Source organism: Neoarius graeffei, chromosome 21, assembly GCF_027579695.1.
Source record: "Neoarius graeffei isolate fNeoGra1 chromosome 21, fNeoGra1.pri, whole genome shotgun sequence".
In the NCBI taxonomy this organism is placed as follows: Eukaryota; Metazoa; Chordata; class Actinopteri; order Siluriformes; family Ariidae; genus Neoarius; species Neoarius graeffei.
In genome coordinates this window covers 61,770,835-61,793,030 of record NC_083589.1, presented here as the reverse complement: position 1 = coordinate 61,793,030, position 22,196 = coordinate 61,770,835, and the positions used below count along the sequence as shown (strand labels likewise).

At 38.4% G+C, this 22,196-nt stretch overlaps 1 protein-coding gene across 1 annotated transcript in view; it reads left to right on the top strand.

Annotated features, from left to right (window-relative positions):
* Window positions 1–22,196, top strand: part of dcn (decorin) — a 39,730-nt gene that overhangs the window by 1,078 nt on the left and 16,456 nt on the right. Inside the window, exon 2 of the mRNA XM_060903460.1 lies at window positions 15,827–16,070. Coding sequence (XP_060759443.1) covers window positions 15,839–16,070 — 232 coding nt within the window. The 5' untranslated portion in view covers window positions 15,827–15,838. The remainder of the gene's footprint in view (window positions 1–15,826; window positions 16,071–22,196) is intronic.

Here is a 22,196-nt window from a genome sequence, read left to right as displayed (position 1 = left end):
CAGATGCATAAAATGTATAATTTTGAAACAACTTATGAGCAAACCAGTTTATTTGTATTGAAATGGTATTTAAGCTATGTTTAAATATACAACATAACTTATTATTATTATTATTATTGTTGTTGTTCTTGAACAACTTAATTTGAACTTGCACTATATTATACCATACTATAATGTAGCATATATTATAAATATAATGATAGACATATCACATACACTTCAGTACGACTTATAGGCTACTGCAACTAAAACATACTTAAGCACATTTTAAATTATGCCCTTAAGTAAGTTGAGGATTAGTAAATAAAGTGCACATCTGTGATTTATAATTTAAACTTCTTTAAACTTTATCTCTTTAAATATACTTAAGTTGCCATGATAATTAAATATCCTTTAGTTTAAGTACACTTAAGTATGTTGAGAAATGCCTGTATTCAAGTTCAGATCCGTACAGCATACTGAAGTACTGTATAATTTACAAGGTGCTCATTTATGATACAAAATACAAAAATCTTATCAGCACCACAGGAATGGACTTTTAAGTAATAGTTATACTATTTATGCACTTAAGTATGCTTTGTTTTTGTAGATGAATCAGACTTTTGGTAGAAACAGCATTAATTTGATTTCTGCTTGATTTATTTCTGATATCCCAGATTTTATTTTATTTTATTTTATTCAGCAAATTTGGAGACAACAGAGACACTGGGATTTTTTCCCCCTTCATGACAGATTAAGTTTCAGTCTGTTTGTGTGTCTAAAATCTTGCTTATAGCTCCCAGGTGCTTCACTCTACTTATGTGTGTAGGTGTATATGTATTGAAGTTAAAAAAAAAAAAACCTGTGAGATAGGGAAAGAGATGACTTCCTGGCACCAAGGTCTCATAAATCCTTTAATGGCACAGCTTTCCTTCCGAGCATAGGCTGATTCAACAAAGCACTTCCCATCAAACCCCCACCAAAATTCCCAACTAACTCAAAACACAACCAGATTTGAGCAACAAGAGAGGGAGGAGGAAGTGGAGGGGGGGAGTAAAGGGGTACAGGGGCCAGACAAATATACATTAGCCTTTAGGGCTTTGCAGTATTTCCCAAATTTGGTCATGCAGCTTTAACAGCAGCAAATGGGAATGTTTCGCGTCTTGATGGAGCTCCTAATAAAACAAAAAGGAAAGATAGTTTCTTCACACTGTTCTTGAGTTCCTGCAGCAGATTGTGATACCAGGCAGTGCTAGAGCTGAGACACGGTGAAGAAGAGCCACGCTGGATGCTGGCTATCATCCTGATTTCCCAACTCTCATTCCCGTCTCGTTTGGAGTTTATAGCTGGAATTTCCTTCGCCAGACCCAAAGCCAAATTTGATGAAAATGCTTAATGCAAATGGAATGGTTGTGATGTGGTTTAACCAAGACACATACCTTCTCTCAAACTAACCGTAAACACTGTGAATGTTTGTTCTATTAAACAGCATGCTGTGGCTTTTTTTTTTATCCTGTGGATCTCAAGAGAAGGAATTTTCTCAAACTCTGGAGGAAGGTCTTCATTTTATTTTCACTCAGTGGGCTTGAGGTGAATGAACCATGAGGGTAGGGTTAGTGGAAGTAAGTTCCTGATTTATTTTCAGGCAGATCCAAGCAGGTGTATTGATAGGTTATGTGTATGTAAGCCAAGTTTTCCTTCATGATCATCCACTGATAGTTTTCTGGTTGGTCAACACTTAATTAAAAAAAAAATCTGGAGAAAATGGTACAAGAGGAGATGTGACATTGACATTGTAGTATTTTCCATCCAACTTTGGTCCAAATATGCATTATGTTACTGCCTTTCACAACCTCCCCATCACCAGACACAAGGCCAAAATGGCTTTTTTTTTTATTTGTCATGTCCGGTTTCTAAAGAAACAAAAAAAAAGACCTGACTGAATTATTTTATTCAAACCAAACAATTCATTTGTAGCTACTCAGATACTTGGCACTACATTATTATGTTCAATACCAAAATTGTTGAGCAAAATGAATTCAAAATGTCAGATTAGCTAGTGTATGCTAACTGGCTAGCATTAGCAGAAATATGACTAACAAAACTCACAGAAGTTTCATGTTAGCAAAAGAATTATCAACATCAGTAAAGATCAGGGGCGGCACGGTGGTGTAGTGGTTAGCGCTGTCGCTTCACAGCAAGAAGGTCCGGGTTTGAGCCCCGTGGCCGGCGAGGGCCTTTCTGTGCGGAGTTTGCATGTTCTCCCCGTGTCTGCGTGGGTTTCCTCCGGGTGCTCCGGTTTCCCCCACAGTCCAAAGACATGCAGGTTAGGTTAACTGGTGACTCTAAATTGAGCGTAGGTGTGAATGTGAGTGTGAATGGTTGTCTGTTTCTATGTGTCAGCCCTGTGATGACCTGGCGACTTGTCCAGGGTGAACCCCGCCTTTCGCCCGTAGTCAGCTGGGATAGGCTCCAGCTCGCCTGCGACCCTGTAGAACAGGATAAAGCGGCTAGAGATAATGAGATGAGATGAGTAAAGATCAGAAACATCCGAATATGACTTAAAAAAAACCTTCAAAATGTTCCCTGGTTAGCTGGTTAGCTAATGTTGGCTAACTAGCTAGTGCTAGTAGTGAAGATTACAAACATCTCTGAATGACTAAAATAAATCTCACAGAAATTCTGTCAGTTTAGCCCTTTTTAGCTATGTGGAAAATCTGCCAGAAATTGAAATTGTTCACGAGCATTACTTGTGAGATTATGCACATTTGTAAATATGACTTCAGATACTCTTAAAAATGTTAACTAAATAGCTTATTTTAGCTAAATGTTAGCCATCATTAGCAGTCAAGAGTTTTAAGATCTAAGGATATGACTGGAAAAAAAAAACTCACAGAAATTGTGTTTGCTAGCAATTGTGTTAGCATTAACAGTGAAAATTATGAACATTTGTGAACATGACTTAAAAATAGCCTTTAAATATATGGTCTGATTAACTTATATTAGATAACTAGCATTAGCAGTGAGTATGAACACCAGAGTAAGAACCTTCTGGAAAATGACAGAAATAAGTCTCAGAGAATTTGTGTAAGGTTAGCCAAAGTTAGCTAGCTGGCTTGTAAAATATGTGTGAACTGTGTGCATGCACGATTGCTGATGGCTTCCTCATTCACACCTGAAAGACCTTTCCATCTATTGCTTTCAAGGACCCTTTGACTGTAAAGCTACATTTCTAGATGAACATCTTACAAACATAATGTAATATGTCATGTTCAATTATCATTTTCTTAGCCATAACATTAAAACTGCCCACCTAATATTATGTAGATCCCCCTTGGGTTTCCAAAACAACTCTGACCTATTGAGGGATGGACTCCACAAGATCTTTGAAGGTGTGCAACAAACATCTGGCACCAAGACACTGCCAGCAGGTCCTTTAAGATCCTTTAAGTTATGAGGCCGGGCCTCTATGGAGCGGACTTGTTTGTCCAGTACATCCCACAGATCCTCAGTGAGATTGAGATCCTGGGAATTTGGAGGCCAAGTCAACACCCAACATCTTGAACTCTTTGTCATGTTCTTCAAACCATTCCTTAACCATTTTTGCAGTGTGACAGGGCGCATCATCCTGTTGAATACCATCCCAGGGAATACCATTGCCATGAAGGTGTGTACTTGGTCTGCAACACTGTTTAGATAGGGGATATGTGTCAAAGTAACATCCACATAAATGTTTCCCAGTAGAACATTACTCAGAGCATCACATTGCCCCCGCTGGCTTTCCTTCTTCCCATAGTGCACCCTGGTGCCATCTCTTCCTAGGTAAGTGATGCACATGCTCTCAACCATCCACATGATGTAAAAGAAAAGATGATTCATCAGACCACACCAGATTCGTCCATCATTCTTCTCCGTGGTCCAGTTCTGAATCTCATGTACCTATAGACAGGGTCAGTATGGTCACTCTGATCAGTCTGCAGCTATGTAACCTCATATGCAGCATGTTGTGATTTCATGGTGGTGTAGTGGTTCACACTGTCACCTCACAGCAAGAACGTTCTGGGTTTGAGTCCAGCGGCTGACGGGGGCCTTTCTGTGTGGAGTTTGCATGTTCTCCCTGTGTCTGTGTAGATTTCCTCTGGGTGCTCTGGTTTCCCCCACAGTTCAAAGACATGTGGTTAGGTTAACATGGGGCAGCCATGGGCTGAAGTGCCCTTGAGCAAGGCACCTAACCTGCAACTGCTCCCCAGGCGCTGTAGCACTGCTCTGGGTATGTGTGTGTCCTCATTACTCACTTGTGTGTGTTCACTGCTTCAGATGGGTTAAATGCAGACGAGGAATTTCACTGTGCTTGAGTGTGCATGTGATAAATAAAACCTACTTCTTCTTGTGATGCCTGACACCTTTCTTCCATAGCCTTCTGTAGGATTGCACCATATGGGCTTGCCTTCGTGTCCCATGTGAATCAATTAGCCTTCTACATCCATGACTCTGTCGCCGGTTCACCGGTTCTCCTTCCTTGAACCACTTTTGTTTGGTACTAACCACTGCATACCAGGAACACCCCACAAGATGTGCCATTTTGGAGATGTTCAGACCCAGTCATCTCACCATCACAATTTGGTCTTTCTCAAAGTCACTCAGATCCTTACACTCGCCCATTTTTCCTGCTTCCAACACATCCATTTCAAGAACTGACTGTTGTCTTGCTCCCACCCCTTGACAGGTGCCATTGTACTGAAATAATTAAGTTATTCCACGAAATCAAGTCATATGTGAGCTGATAGCCAACGAGGCATGTAGGACTGAGATTGAGTGGAATAACTGTTTTATTCTATCCACACTCACTGGATTTTGAGAAAAAGAGCATTTTTATTTTTTGCAAATTTGATAAATGAAAACTTTATGCAAAACGTCCGACAAAATAATTTCCACTTAGAATGTAAACAAACCGGTGAGATGACAGGAGCAATTTGTGAAAAATGCGATAATAATAATTCTTGAAAAATAAAAAAGAGACGTTCTTACCATCAAATACTTTTATTCCATATTTTGTTCCTTTTTTTGTATTTTTTGGGGTTTTGTTTTCGAGTAGCATTTTTATTTCGTCCTCGGTTGGTTCAGCAACATGCTCCACCATTTTGTTTTTCTCTACTCATGGTATATGAGCTGATATCCTAGTAGTAGAGTAGCCAATCAGAGTGCGTGATTGCTCATATCCAGTGAATGTGGAGAGAATAAATACTGTTATTCACTTCATCAGTGTAATATACACTTACCGGTGTATATTTTAGAGCAGAATGCATGACTTACTTTGTACTTTTATTCAGGATAGAAAGGTAGAAACAGTGTCTCATTTCTTCCTGTGTAACACACAGCTAATCACAACAATAATCCTTTCAGCAGAAAAAAAAAGTCAAGGAATAGACTTGTTAGATGCCTTCAGGGCGCTTATAAAAGTAACACAGTGACTATAATTACATTAAACCTAAACAACAACAAGCAAATTACATAAAATTATATGAGAATGAAGGAATAAAACTGTTATAGGAAAATAATTAACTGAGAATTCCTGTCCTGAACTGTTTTTATTCTTCTTATACCACAGCAATTTTTTTATCCATTTATAGTTACATTTAATGTTGTGGAACACATACATATGACTTATATTATCATAGTTTTTCCACCACCAGCCTTTCCAAGACAAGAAAACTTGTCATGCCATGGCCTAATGGGTAGAGAAGCAGCTTTGGGACCAAAAGGTTGCTAGTTTGATTCCCTGGACCAGTGGGAATGGCTGAAGTGACATTGGATAAGAGCATCTGTTGAATGCCATTAATGTAGAATAGAATGCCTTTATTGTCACTGCACAAATGTACAACGAAATTTAGTTTGTCATAGGAGAACAAAGCCGCTGTGTACTTGCGTGCTGCCACTCTTGGGCACTTCAGCCCAAAGCCGTCCCATGGTAACCTAACGGCATGTCTTTGGACTGTGGGGGAAACCGGAGCACCTGGAGAAAACCCACGCAGACAGGGTGAGAACATGCAAACTCCACGCAGAAAGGCACCTGTCAACCGCTGGGCTCGAACCCAGAACCTTCTTGCTGTGAGGTGACAGTGCTAACCACTTTTGTACTACACTTTTGTAATGTTACAGAGAAACCTTAAAGCATAACCTCCTCCTGAACTCCTTAAAGTTACGGCTTCACCTCAAAGTGCTGACACTGGAGACTCCTTCCATAACAGTTAAATAAACATCTCCTCACAGAAAACTTCACCATATTGATGATTACACTGTTTATTTTTTAACCAAATCATTACCATGGAAACAGTAATGTACTTGAGTGAATCTGTGATTGCCACCAGAGGCGCTGTTATAGAAACCGAATCAAATCAACAGCCAATCAGAATCAAGACTTGTGGGCGCTGTGGTTGAACCGCAAACACTATATTGATGTCGTGTCTATAGGGAGAAAGTGAAGGTAAAGTTGAGAACACACGTCTTTAAACACCTGCAAATTATACTCTGCTTCCTGTCAGTACTTTGCTTCCACTGGAAATTTGAACGCAAAGTGTGTGTGTGTGTGTGGGGGGGGGGGGTTGTGTTGTGGACAGGAAGTGTAAACCCCTTCCCCTGTTTTCTCTGTGATTTTATTCTTACCTCAGGACATGACTAAAACCTGCCCTGACACAAACTAAAAGAAACACACGAGCAGAGTTGAAGGCAAAATCAGGGCAAGCTGTTTCAAGAGCCACGTATCCTTTTTCTCAGAGATTGGAGGCCAGGGGTGATGCTTTCAGCCAGGCAGTGTTTCAAAGCCTGGAAAAAGCCAGCAGTGCATCTTTGTTGGGCTGAACACACACACACACACACACACACACACACACATGGGTCGCCTCCAGGGGTTCACTGAAGTGAAGCAGTTTCCATTAGCACCGAGGCTGTGCAATGATCTGGCAGGATTTGCTTGTTAACATTGCACAGTGTTGGAGTAAAATAAAATATTCCATGTTTGCTCCTTTCTAGATAACATCACCTTCATGCAGTTTTAATAACCAGCAATCCATTGTGTCCAACAAAAAGCTTTTGTGTTGGAATTACCCTCACTGGTCACTTTATTAGGAACACCCATAATACATCCACTTGCTGTTTGATGTAGTTCTGTAATCAGCTGATCCCTCAACAGCAGCACAATGTATAACATCAAATCCCACAGATACAAGTCAAGAGCTTCAGTTAATGTTCACAATTTTCAAACATCAGAACGGGAAAAATTGTGATCTCACAGTGTGACTTTCTCTCACTGTGGTCTGGGTGTTGGTTTGAGTCAGATGGTGGTTGGTGGTTTGAGTATTTCAGAAGCTGCTGATCTCCTGGGGTTTTCACACACAAGAGTCTCTAGAGTTTACACAGAATGGTGCAGAAAACAAAAAACACCGAGTGAGTGAACGACAGTTCTGTGGGTGGAAACAAACGCCTTTTTTTTGCCAGGAAGGATGTAGTAACTCATATAATCACTCTTTACAACCGTGGTGAGCAGAAAAGCATCTCAGCATGAAACAGCAGAAGAACACATTGGGTTCCACTCCTGCAGCCAAGAACAGGGATCTTAGGACCAACAACACGTTCCTATTAAAGTAGCTGGGGAGTGTATATTTAACAGTTATTCCATGAAATCGAGGCGTACATGAGCTGATATCGCCATAATCCATGTATGGTGAGTGGAATAACTGTTTTATTCTATCCACATTCACTGGATTTTGAGAAACAGCATTTTTATTTTTTGCAAATTTGATCAATAAAAACTTTATACAAAACGTCCGACAAAATCATTTCCACTTAGAATGTAAACAAACTGGGAAAATGACAGGAGCAATTTGTAAAACAATGTAATAATAATAATAATTCTTGAAAAATTGAAGGAAGATATGTTTTTACCATCAAATACTTTCATTCCATATTTTGTTGCTCTTTTTTGTATTTTGGGGGGAGTAGAGTTTTTATTGCGTCCTCGGTTGGTTCAGCAACACGCTCCGCCAGTTTGTTTTTCTCTATTCACGGTATATGAGCTGATATCCTAGTAATAGAGTAACCAATCAGAGTGCGCGATTGCTCATATCCAGTGAATGTGGATAGGATAATACAATATCTGCATAGAGTTGGTAATGTGGTGTGTTTCAGTTCACTAGAGTGCGAAAAAACAAAAATGCTGACAACAAAGTAAGTCACGTAAAGACATAAAATGCCCAATAAAGACAGTCTATGTGTTACTGTGAATCATTTCTACACTATAATAAAAGCTTTACCCTGAACAACTGATCGACTCAATGTTAGGAAGTGAACATGCAAAAACAGGTAGGTGCCATTTCTGTGACAAAGGCTGAGATCAAATTAAGATTCAATGCTCATTCAGGTAAGGAAAAAAAACCTTTATCCACATCTGCAGTATTGATGGTCTCTCCTGACACCTGTCTGGCTACGGTGATTAATCTCATTCCCAGACGAGCTCTGTTCCAACCTGCCTGCACCATTAGCATATTTTATTAAGAATGCAAACTTGAATCTTTTTCATTTCAACAAACAGGGATGAAAGCTCTTTGGCCTTTGTCATGGTCTTCGCCTCACTGACGGAACTGGGCTGAACACATAACGCTGAGAATAAAGGAGCTAAGTGGGTGGTCAGATAGCCATGACAGGAATCTAATACTGTGTTTAGAGTAAGACAGCACTCGAGAGCTCTTCAGTCCTGTCTTGGCCTGTTCTTTAAGACTGAAGACCAGTTAAAAGTGTTTTAGCTTCAGGCAGAGTTTTGTTCTTCCAGCTTAATGGGAATTTCTCTTTTTCTTGACGGATGAGTAACAGTTAGAGAGTCTGAGTGTTGATTGTAAAATGGAGACATCGCTGGTAATCGAGTCAGTGACTAAAGATTAAATGTAGCATTATACGGTACGAAGAAAGTTCCTCATATTCAGAGTTGGCTTACACACCTGATTATGGAAATCACCTGCATGTAGTTCACATCTCTGAGGTTGAATAAAGCAAGAAACGATTTAAAAGTGAAAACTAAAACTAATATGATGATATACAGTACTGTCCAAAAGTCTTAGGCACATGTAAAGAAATTCTGTTGACCAAAAATGGCTTAAAAATAATGAAATGAAATGTGTCGACATTAAAAAAAAATACTATAAACAATAATCAGTAAGCCATAATAAATCAATATAGCAAAGTCGATATTTGGTGTGAGACGACCCTTTGCTTTCAAAATAATAGTAGTCTCAGGTCCAGTGAGGTCAGTTTTATGTGGAAATGATCTGTAGGTTTTCCTGAGCATCTTACAGAACCAGCCACAGTTCTTCTGGACACTTTGACTGTCACACTCACTTCTTCATTTTACACCAAAACCCAGCAGCCTTCATTATGCTTTCTTTTTTCATCTGAAAAGTGTCTCTTATGGAATATGCTGCTCAGATATATTACAAAAATTTTTTTTCCATAACATTTAGTTTTGTGCTGGAAAAAAAAACAACAATGACGAATGTTTGGACTCTAAAATGTTTTTGTAATGTTTTGACTTGATAATGTAGAAGTCATAAAACAGAAATCGATAAAGTTTGTATGAAAAAAATAGGGGGGCTAAGACTTTTGGGCAGTACTGTATATGTACATATAAATGAGATGATGGCAAGCATTGAAATAAACACCAACTAAGAGTCCTATAAAGCTGAAGGCAGAGTTCTTTCATCTTTCATCCTACTGAGAATTTTTTTTTTGTCAAATAAGAAACATATTGCAGTCTTTAATAATGTCAGAGTGTACACTGTTTCAACACAACCGCTTGCCTTTAAGACAGAAAAAAATCTAGGAAATGGAAGAAAATGTAAAGTGATGACCCAGATCATGTTTTTTTTTCTCTTTAATGTCAAATGTAATACGATGTAAGCAAAAGATAATTCAAAAAGAAAAGATGACAGTAGTGATATATGAATGACAAGATGGCAAGAACAAAGTTTTGCAATATAGTGTTGCTTGAATAATTAACAGTTATTCCACGAAATCGAGTCGTACATGAGCCGATAGCTCTATAATCCATGTACGACAAGATTGAGTGGAATAACTTTTATTCTATCCACGTTCACTGGATTTTGAGAAACAGAGCATTTTTATTTGTATTTTTTGCAAATTTGATTTAAACAGACCGGCAAAATGACAGGAGCAATTTGTGAAAAATGCTAGAATAATAATTCTTGAAAAATAAAAAAGATACATTCTTACCATCAAATACTTCCATTCCATATTTTGTTGCTTGTTTGTTTGTTTGTTTGTTTTGCATTTTTTGGGTTTTCCTCTTCTTCTTCTTCTTTAGGGTTTTTTTGGTGGTTGACAAACCAACTTAAAGGTGCATTACTGCCACCAACTGGGTTGGAGTGTGGAACATGAGATATTGGGGGAAAAAACTAGAGCGGTGGCTACAATTATCGACAGTCCATAATTATTGACACCTTTTCAGATTTACCAATAAAAAAACAATTTTACAAAGGTGAGTTTCAGTTCCAACAGTTATTATTGGTTAATTAATCAACCAGAAGACCCACCTCACCCTTTGATCTTGTCGTCTGATGACGCAGCTCATTACCTGAGATGGAATTTTGTTTAGCACAATCAGTAATTTGAGGAAAACCCAGACATTATCATCGCAGGTGAGCATGGTGGAAAGATCATGGACATGTTTTTACTGATCAAATTCACCGATATTTCATGATCTCCTCGTCGAAACCTACTTTGTTTCTTACTCTTTTATTTGACAGTCGCCATTTTGTATCTAAATGCGCATTTGAGAGTCATGTGAGGTGTCGATAATAGTGATCGCTTTCACTGGTGTCCACCATTATCGACACCCTGTGGGATTAAGGGACATTTACAACTGTTATGGATCGATCTTTGTGTAACATTGTTGAAGTAGATGAAGTACTTTAAAAAAATAAAAGTGCTGTGATTGAGAATATTTTTTTTTCTGATTCATAACAGAATGGAATGATTATAGAGTATTTGGAATCCAACTGCAATAAATAGAATTAGACCAGAATTAAATTCCGAGCATATAAAAAATTACACGCTTGAAATATTCCGATTTTTCTATTCCATTCAGAAAATATAGTTTTTTCAGTTTGCTGTAAATATCTACCACATATTACAATATCAGTAGACATTTTATATTTGGTTCAAGGAATGACGTGCGACCTTTGACCTGGTGACATGTGGTTACAATCTCAATTTCCTGTTGACGTTTATTGGTAAACTACAAAACTAGAAATGAATACAAACAACAAAGAATGATCAACAAAATGTGATCTACGAAAATACGTAGAAAGTGGAACAAAAAGATTTCCTGATGCAGGTTAAACATTATCAGTTCATTTGTTTACAAACATTAGAATTACTTCCTCGTTTCTGTAAGCACCGACATCCATATATTTATATAAAAGATATATTGTACTAAATATGTCAATGTAAAACACATTTTAAATACAAACTATGTTTTTTTTAACTTACTACCACATACCAATTATTTTTTTATACAACCCCGATTCCAAAAAAGTTGGGACAAAGTACAAATTGTAAATAAAAATGGAATGCAATAATTTACAAATCTCAAAAACTGATATTGTATTCACAATAGAACATAGACAACATATCAAATGTCGAAAGTGAGACATTTTGAAATTTCATGCCAAATATTGGCTCATTTGAAATTTCATGACAGCAACACATCTCAAAAAAGTTGGGACAGGGGCAATAAGAGGCTGGAAAAGTTAAAGGTACAAAAAAGGAACAGCTGGAGGACCAAATTGCAACTCATTAGGTCAATTGACAATAGGTCATTAACATGATTGGGTATAAAAAGAGCATCTTGGAGTGGCAGCGGCTCTCAGAAGTAAAGATGGGAAGAGGATCACCAATCCCCCTAATTCTGCGCCGACAAATAGTGGAGCAATATCAGAAAGGAGTTCGACAGTGTAAAATTGCAAAGAGTTTGAACATATCATCATCTGCAGTGCATAATATCATCAAAAGATTCAGAGAATCTGGAAGAATCTCTGTGCATAAGGGTCAAGGCCGGAAAACCATACTGGGTGCCCGTGATCTTCGGGCCCTTAGACGGCACTGCATCACATACAGGCATGCTTCTGTATTGGAAATCACAAAATGGGCTCAGGAATATTTCCAGAGAACATTATCTGTGAACACAATTCACCGTGCCATCCGCCGTTGCCAGCTAAAACTCTATAGTTCAAAGAAGAAGCCGTATCTAAACATGATCCAGAAGCGCAGACGTCTTCTCTGGGCCAAGGCTCATTTAAAATGGACTGTGGCAAAGTGGAAAACTGTTCTGTGGTCAGACGAATCAAAATTTGAAGTTCTTTATGGAAATCAGGGACGCCGTGTCATTCGGACTAAAGAGGAGAAGGACGACCCGAGTTGTTATCAGCGCTCAGTTCAGAAGCCTGCATCTCTGATGGTATGGGTTGCATTAGTGTGTGTGGCATGGGCAGCTTACACATCTGGAAAGACACCATCAATGCTGAAAGGTATATCCAGGTTCTAGAGCAACATATGCTCCCATCCAGACGACATCTCTTTCAGGGAAGACCTTGCATTTTCCAACATGACAATGCCAAACCACATACTGCATCAATTACAGCATCATGGCTGCGTAGAAGAAGGGTCCGGGTACTGAACTGGCCAGCCTGCAGTCCAGATCTTTCACCCATAGAAAACATTTGGCGCATCATAAAACGGAAGATACGACAAAAAAGACCTAAGACAGTTGAGCAACTAGAATCCTACATTAGACAAGAATGGGTTAACATTCCTATCCCTAAACTTGAGCAACTTGTCTCCTCAGTCCCCAGACGTTTACAGACTGTTGTAAAGAGAAAAGGGGATGTCTCACAGTGGGAAACATGGCCTTGTCCCAACTTTTTTGAGATGTGTTGTTGTCATGAAATTTAAAATCCCCTAATTTTTCTCTTTAAATGATACATTTTCTCAGTTTAAACATTTGATATGTCATCTATGTTCTATTCTGAATAAAATATGGAATTTTGAAACTTCCACATCATTGCATTCCGTTTTCATTTACAATTTGTACTTTGTCCCAACTTTTTTGGAATCGGGGTTGTAAATAATCATCTGGATGTTGATAATTGTGGAACAGTGTTGATAACTGTGGACAAAGGGATCAATAATTGTGGAACAGTGTCACATGATCTGATACGCTAAGTAATCGGGAATCAACTCATTTTTTTTCCCAGTGAAAGTTTGAGTAATTATTCATACACAATTCACGTATTGAAAGTCTTGTCTACTTTTGCAACAGCCAAAAGATCGTTAAAGTGTCAATAATTATAGCTGCCGCTCTATTTCTTTGAGCTATTTCTGTTTCTTTTCAATACTTGATAACAATTTTTGGGGTTTTGTTTTCGAGTAGAGTTTTTATTTTGTCCTTGGTTGGTTCAGCAACATGCGCTGCCATTGTTTTTCTCTACTCACGGTATATGAGCTGATATCCTACTAGTAGAGTAACCAATCAGAGTGCACGATTGCTCATATCCAGGGAATGTGGAGAGAATAATACTAGTTGTAATGATCACATTTATCACTAAGCTACAAATATGGTTTAACTGAACAATATGTGGGCGTCACGGTGGTGTAGTGGTTAGCGCTGTCGCCTCACAGCAAGAAGGTCCCGGGTTCGAGCCCCGGGGCCGGCGAGGGCCTTTCTGTTCAGAGTTTGCACGTTGTCTGCGTGGGTTTCCTCCGGGTGCTCCGGTTTCCCCCACAGTCCAAAGACATGCAGGTTAGGTTAACTGGTGACTCTAAATTGAGTGTAGGTGTGAATGTGAGTGTGAATGGTTGTCTGTGTCTATGTGTCAGCCCTGTGATGACCTGGCGACTTGTCCAGGGTGAACCCCGCCTTTCGCCCGTAGTCAGCTGGGATAGGATCCAGCTTGCCTGCAACCCTGTAGAAGGATAAAGCGGCTACAGATGATGAGATGAGATGAACAATATGGCACTCGTTACTCGACACTCATTAATCAGCAGCTTCTAAAATAGCACTTGATCCAGCACCTGCTGTCACATTGCATTTTATTGCTTTATATTGCAAAATCCTAATGTGTGCACAGGTTATAATCTAGTTTGAAGGATAAGCTCACCAAGCATCCATCTTCTACACGTACAGCTCACTTTATGGGTTGTTCATCATTTTATCCATTAAATATTCAGTCCGAAACATTTAGTTTCAGTAAACATGGGGATAATTATAACATGTATCGCTGGTGATCATGAAAAGAGATACATACTCAGACTTTCTTCCAACAGATGAAGTCAGATATTTGGAGTCATGGTCAACCTTTTCATGATGGATTAGATTGTTTTTGTGGATCCATGGCCTAAAGTCCTTGAAGAGATTTGTTCCTATCCTTATATCCTTTTATTTTCTGGTCATTTCTTTAATATCCATCTCAAAAACATTGAGCTTTTGCTTGCTGATGAGGATGATTCAAACTCTTAAGTCCTTCAGAGGTCACTGTCTCAGAGTTTTTGCTCGCCATACCATAATTATACCATACGCCAAGAGCAAGAATGAGAGACGTGAAATCATTTGGACCTGACCTAACCTTGAATTTACTGAACCAGCAATTTTACTTTCATTCAAAAGCCTGTTGCTCTGCCCAAGACTTGTGTGTTAAGTGTTTTTCTTTCTTTTTTTGTGAGTGTGTGTGTGTTTATGGTAGGAGTCTCTACAGTGTAAAGACAATTTTATTCCCCATGACTAAAGGCGGGGGCGACACGGTGGTGTAGTGGTTAGCGCTGTCGCCTCACAGCAAGAAGGTCCGGGTTCGAGCCCCGTGGCCGGCGAGGGCCTTTCTGTGTGGAGTTTGCATGTTCTCCCCGTGTCCGCGTGGGTTTCCTCCGGGTGCTCCGGTTTCCCCCACAGTCCAAAGACATGCAGGTTAGGTTAACTGGTGACTCTAAATTGAGCGTAGGTGTGAATGTGAGTGTGAATGGTTGTCTGTGTCTATGTGTCAGCCCTGTGATGACCTGGCGACTTGTCCAGGGTGAACCCCGCCTTTCGCCCGTAGTCAGCTGGGATAGGCTCCAGCTCGTCTGCGACCCTGTAGAACAGGATAAAGCGGCTACAGATAATGAGATGAGATGAGACTAAAGGCGGATTGGGCCCAGTTAGAAGAGAATCTTTAAATACTTGAGGGCTAAACTGCAGATAGTTTGAAGGGGTGTTTCTCAGGTTTTAGGTAATAAAACACTTTGTGGTGTGCTGTTACAGGAAAATAATCAGCACTGGGGTGGTAACAGCAACTCTGCTTTGTCACATCACCATGCCACTGACTTATCCTCCTATAACAGCACATCCTGAAGTGCTTTATTCCTCTTATACCACAGCACTTTACCAGTTTATTAGAGCAACACATACCTGATAGTTATATAGTTTTATAGCATTTAATGTTGTCTCCTGTTACTGCTGTTAGTGGAAATAAATTAACACCTTCTGACCAATCAGAATCAAGAGTTCAATAGCGCCGTGGTTTCAATAGGGTTTAAGTAACACTGATATCTCTGATATCTGGGATGAATTTGGTTCCTGCTCAGTCCAGTTTGATTCTGCATTAGTAACACCATACATGTGCCAAAAAAAAAACTGACCAACCCTCAACTCCTCAACCTACAGTTCTCCTAAATTCCTTTCATTCCATGAGCTCCAAAACCCCCTCCTGCCTTTTCAACCTCTGACCTTTGCCCTGTCTCCTCCACCCTCCAGGTCAGTGACAGCATGAGGTTGGCCTGTCTTACCCTGCTCCTGGTGTCAGTGTGCTGGGCTCTGCCCTTCCATCAGTCTGGCTTTCTGGACTTCATGATAGAGGACGAGCAAATCTCAGGTGAAGGGCCAACTGTCACCCCACTAAAGGAAGACCCTCCCATTCAGTTTCCTGAGTTTCCTGTTGGACCTGTTTGTCCATTCAGATGCCAGTGCCATCTGCGTGTGGTGCAGTGCTCTGATCTAGGTAATGTTCACGATTACATGTCATGTATAGGGCCAATCATTTAAAGCAGCATTGTAAAAGAAACAAGATTACCTATTGTACAGTACCTTGCAGAAGTATTTATACCCCTTGAAATTTTCCAGGATGTGTTATAGTATTATATTATATAGACACAAGTGTTTTACTGGGAAATACACCACTGGTATTTTTCATCCGAGCTCCATCCAGGACATGGAGAACCAAAACCGTGACATAAATCTCTATCTGTCCCTCGTGAGGAAATCGATGAATTGTTTTGATAAATTTGGGGACTTTTTGTTTGTGAATGTGTCGATATAATAAAAAGAAAAATCACATGTTGGCTTGAAGATATGAAGTTTAACTTCTTGTGTTGAAAAACTCACATTTTTCATACAAAATATATGACGGATCTGAGTGACATATGTTGCAATGCTGGCTCCAGCAAGGCAACATAAACTGGGAGACCACACAGGTTTGCAAATAATGATATAATTTATTATAATAAAGAATTAAATAATGATAAATAAGTGTAGTGCAAATCAGTAATAATGGAGTGTAGTGTGGTCAGTCCCAGTGTCACGCAAATGAATCCAAAAACCCAAGGAGGAGAGCAACCCCCCTGGAATGTTCTGGGGGGGCTTTTATAGCTCCTCCCAATCAGGCACACCTGAAACACAATAAAACGCCTGCCACAAGGCAGAGATGTAATTAGGTAATCAGGTACACCAGGTTACCAATTGGCAGACCTGCCACGGTTGTTACACATATGTCCTAATATTTCACTTCAATGACATCACTTCCAGTGTTTTCCAGTTGATTAGATGCACGTTGTCAAAATGGCGAACCGGTTCAAAATTAAAATTCTTTTGATTAACTTGCATATTTTCTTTCTTTTGTGGATGTGTCCATATAATATAAAGAACATTACATGGTGGTGTGGAGGTATGAAGTTTATCTTCTTGTGTTCAAAAATATATCATTTGTTCACTTTGCTCACTCGTGAATATGTTCAGCACTTGAATATAAACTTCCTAGCTTCACGCCACTGTGTAATATCCTCTATGTATGACATCAAATCCCAATTAAATTTATTTCAGTTCCAGGTTGTAGAAATTACACAATGTTGAAAAGATCAAAGGAAGATGTAACTTTCATAAAGAGCACAATAAAAAGGTCAAATAATGATATTGAAATAAGTTAAAGAATGAAATTACATACACTATGATATATTTTTCCTAAGCATTGTCACATGTTGGTGCTTTCAGACCTCTTTTGTTACTTGTTGTAAAAAGTAACTGAAATGCAATTTCTCTGAACCTATAGTGCTCCTTGTTTTGTGCATTTTGTTACCACAATTATATAGTGTAGATATGTAAGTAAGTAAGCAAAAACATCACAAAGTAAGTAAAAAATATCATAAATTTCACAAACTAAGTAAAAATATCACAAATATCACTAAGTAAATACATAAAATATAATGAATGTTACTAAGTAAATAAATAAAATATCATGAAAATGAAAAAGTAAGTAAAAATATCACAAATACCACAAAGTAAGTAAATAAGTAAGTAAAATATCATGAATATCACTAAGTACATACTGTAGAAATATCACAAATACCAGTAAGTACGTAAGTAAGTAAAATCAGTAAGATTAGATTAGATTAGATTAGATTAGATTAGATTAGATTAGATTAGATTAGATTAGATTAGATTAGATTAGATTAGATAAAACTTTATTGATCCCTTTGGGAGGGTTCCCTCAGGGAAATTAAGATTCCAGCAGCATCATTACAGATAAACCAAGAAAAGAAATAGAGAAAAACTTCTAGATAAATTAAAATAAATTAAGTATTTACATATACAAATATAAAAAGAATAAGATATGGGGAAGAGAGGAAGGGGGAGGGGGGAAGGAGGGGGGGAAGTAAAATATTATGAATACTACCAAGTAAGTGAAATATCAGTAAGTAAGTAAAATATTATGTATATCACTTAGTAAGTAAGTAAAATATCAGAAAGGAAGTTAGTAAATAAGTAGGTAAAAGTATCATAAATACCACAAAGTAAGTAAAATATCAGTAAGTAAGTAAGTCAGTAAAATATCATGAATATCACTAAGTACATACATAAAAATATTACATATACAAGTAAGTAAGTAAGTAAAATATCAGTAAGTAAAATATTATGAATATCACTAAGTAAGTAAGTAAAATATCAGAAAAGAAGTACAACCCCAATTCCAAAAAAGTTGGGACAAAGGACAAATTGTAAATAAAAACAGAATGCAATAATTTACAAATCTCAAAAACTGATATTGTATTCACAATAGAACATAGACAACATATCAAATGTCGAAAGTGAGACATTTTGAAATTTCATGCCAGCAACACATTTACACAATTTACACAATTGCCCCTGTCCCAAAAAAGTTGGGACAGGGGCAATAAGAGGCTGGAAAAGTTAAAGGTACAAAAAAGGAACAGCTGGAGGACCAAACTGCAAATCATTAGGTCAATTGGCAATAGGTCATTAACATGACTGGGTATAAAAAGAGCATCTTGGAGTGGCAGCAGCTCTCAGAAGTAAAGATGGGAAGAGGATCACCAATCCCCCTAATTCTACGCCGACAAATAGTGGAGCAATATCAGAAAGGAGTTCGACAGTGTAAAATTGCAAAGAGTTTGAACATATCATCATCTACAGTGCATAATATCATCAAAAGATTCAGAGAATCTGGAAGAATCTCTGTGCGTAAGGGTCAAGGCCGGAAAACCATACTGGGTGCCCGTGATCTTCGGGCCCTTAGACGGCACTGCATCACATACAGGCATGCTTCTGTATTGGAAATCACAAAATGGGCTCAGGAATATTTCCAGAGAACATTATCTGTGAACACAATTCACCGTGCCATCCACCGTTGCCAGCTAAAACTCTATAGTTCAAAGAAGAAGCCGTATCTAAACATGATCCAGAAGCGCAGACGTCTTCTCTGGGCCAAGGCTCATTTAAAATGGACTGTGCCAAAGTGGAAAACTGTTCTGTGGTCAGACGAATCAAAATTTGAAGTTCTTTATGGAAATCAGGGACGCCGTGTCATTCGGACTAAAGAGGAGAAGGACGACCTGAGTTGTTATCAGCGCTCAGTTCAGAAGCCTGCATCTCTGATGGTATGGGGTTGCATTAGTGCGTGTGGTATAGGCAGCTTACACATCTGGAAAGACACCATCAATGCTGAAAGGTATATCCAGGTTCTAGAGCAACATATGCTCCCATCCAGACGACGTCTCTTTCAGGGAAGACCTTGCATTTTCCAACATGACAATGCCAAACCACATACTGCATCAATTACAGCATCATGGCTGCGTAGAAGAAGGGTCCGGGTACTGAACTGGCCAGGCTGCAGTCCAGATCTTTCACCCATAGAAAACATTTGGCGCATCATAAAACGGAAGATACGACAAAAAAGACCTAAGACAGTTGAGCAACTAGAATCCTATATTAGACAAGAATGGGTTAACATTCCCATCCCTAAACTTGAGCAACTTGTCTCCTCAGTCCCCAGACGTTTACAGACTGTTGTAAAGAGAAAAGGGGATGTCTCACAGTGGTAAACATGGCCTTGTCCCAACTTTTTTGAGATGTGTTGTTGTCATGAAATTTAAAATCCCCTAATTTTTCTCTTTAAATGATACATTTTCTCAGTTTAAACATTTGATATGTCATCTATGTTCTATTCTGAATAAAATATGGAATTTTGAAACTTCCACATCATTGCATTCCGTTTTTATTTACAATTTGTACTTTGTCCCAACTTTTTTGGAATCGGGGTTGTAAGTTAGTAAATAAGTAGGTAAAAGTATCATAAATATCACAAAGTGAGTAAAATATCACTAAGTAAGTAAGTAAGTAGGTAAGTAAGTAAGTAAGTAAATAAATAATATATATATATATATATATATATATATATATATATATATATATATATATATATATATATATATATATATATATATATATCACAAATATCCCAAGTAAGTATTGTGATAATATTTTTTGCCATATGGCCTCCACTTCTCTTCTGGTTGTCTGTTAAATCCTACAACAAAGGGTTTCCCTTTGCTTAAAAGTTCTTGTTGCTTCTAGAACCCTTTTAAAGAACTAGAACCATTCAAAGAAGAGTTTTTAAACCTTGTTTTCTTTATAACTGCCTTCAAACTTTGCAGTTTTGTTGCACAAAGTTTTGGAGCTAAATTATAAAATAGAGGTCCATCCTGGAGGGAGGGGTTGGGGGAGGGGTTGGGGGATACTCTTGTTTGCATTCATCATTAGCTACCATACAAAACATGTTCTAAAATTATTAAACTGTATTTGATTTGAATTAAACACACAACACAGTGCTGCGATGCTATAGGACATGACTTTGGCTGTTTGAATAGAATGCTGATTTTGGACAGGAACCCTGATATAAATCATTTCCTCTTGACTCTGAACAGTCAGGGACTCTCAGCTGTGCTGACGATCCAAAGTATGAAGCAGGAAAAAATAAGATGTATCATTGTAAAGACAGAACTTTGGCTCATGTGCTGTTTTCTTGCTCTTCTCCATCGTTGCTTTTACAAGTCTGTCAGCCTTTATTTCACCCTAACAAGTGGCCTAACAGTAGGTGTTGAGTTTCAAGCCTGAGAAAGCTCTGACTTTTCACTTTTTATGACTCAGAAATGGATTGTCTAAAAAGGCAGCTTATTTATTTTCTTTTGCTTGATCCTACCATCTTCAAGTCATTAGTTTAATAACATGCCCATCTCTATAAACATCTGTAAAACTTCACTTCCTTTCAATAGTGAGCAGAAAGATGGCCCTGTTTTCTAATTACTCCCACACATTTCTGCCTGTGAATGTGTCTGGAAAGATCTGGATGTTCCAGACCAAGATCTTCTTCCACATCCTTTCTTGCTGGAAAGCTATCTTATTTTCAGAACCAGAGAGATTTTAAACAATAATTTATTATCAGTTGCACGATGCATTGTTTTCATATCATTCCATGGATTTAGGTCTACAGGCGCTAACATTGCTGACACAAAAATCCCAGCAGACAGAGAGGAAAAAGTCAATTTTAAGACTAAACACCAAGTGTATATTGTGTGTCCATCATGTCCACCATGTGCACTAAGCAACAGTAAGAAAACACAGAGAAAAACATCTGGTATGATTGCTACTTAATAACGAGCAGCTCTTTCATTTTTTACTGAGCAAACAGACCACAGTCCCGCCCACTTGGTTTCTACTGGCTGGCAAAATCAAGTCTTGTGAAATCATAACCTGAAGATCACCTAGAAGTAAAACCAACCTCTACAAGCAGCATACTTTTCACATCCTGCGTCCTTTCCCCTTCAGTGAAGAAGCTTTTCCTCAGGGTGAATTTATTTGCATTTGGTCTGACCGCCATTTTCGGAATTTTTGGATTCCGTCCAAAATCACAAATGCTACAGCTACACTGTCGATTGTTCAGGTCTGTTTTCAGTATTTAAGATGTTAAATCTCCTTGTTTTTTTTTTAACAGAAACTGACCCTGAAGATGAGCTTCCATCTTTAACCCTTTAGTGCCTGCCCAAAATTCCCCAATTTTCACCAATGCCTACTCAAACAAAAAATAGCTTCAGGTTGGACTTCAAGATACTCATCATGTGATATACAATTTTAAATAAGTATTGTCAGACAATTTTTTTTGTTTTCAAGGTATTTTTATGTTGTCATAGCAACCATTACATCATCATTCCTGGAGGAACAATATTTACGTAAAGGGTCCCGCACCAACCAAAACCTTAGAGATCCTTAATTCTGTGTTTTATGTGATGCCATGATGTGTAGCTTATCTCCAGTTTAGCTTAAAGTCAAATCTTCTTTCCTTTTCATCTTCACATGTTTCTACTTCAGTTTGTGTATTCTGAATGCAAATTAATTTTAAAAGTTTATTAGTATTATTATTATCTCATCTCATTATCTCTAGCCGCTTTATCCTGTTCTACAGGGTTGCAGGCAAGCTGGAGCCTATCCCAGCTGACTACAGGCGAAAGGCGGGGTACACCCTGGACAAGTCGCCAGGTCATCACAGGGCTGACACATA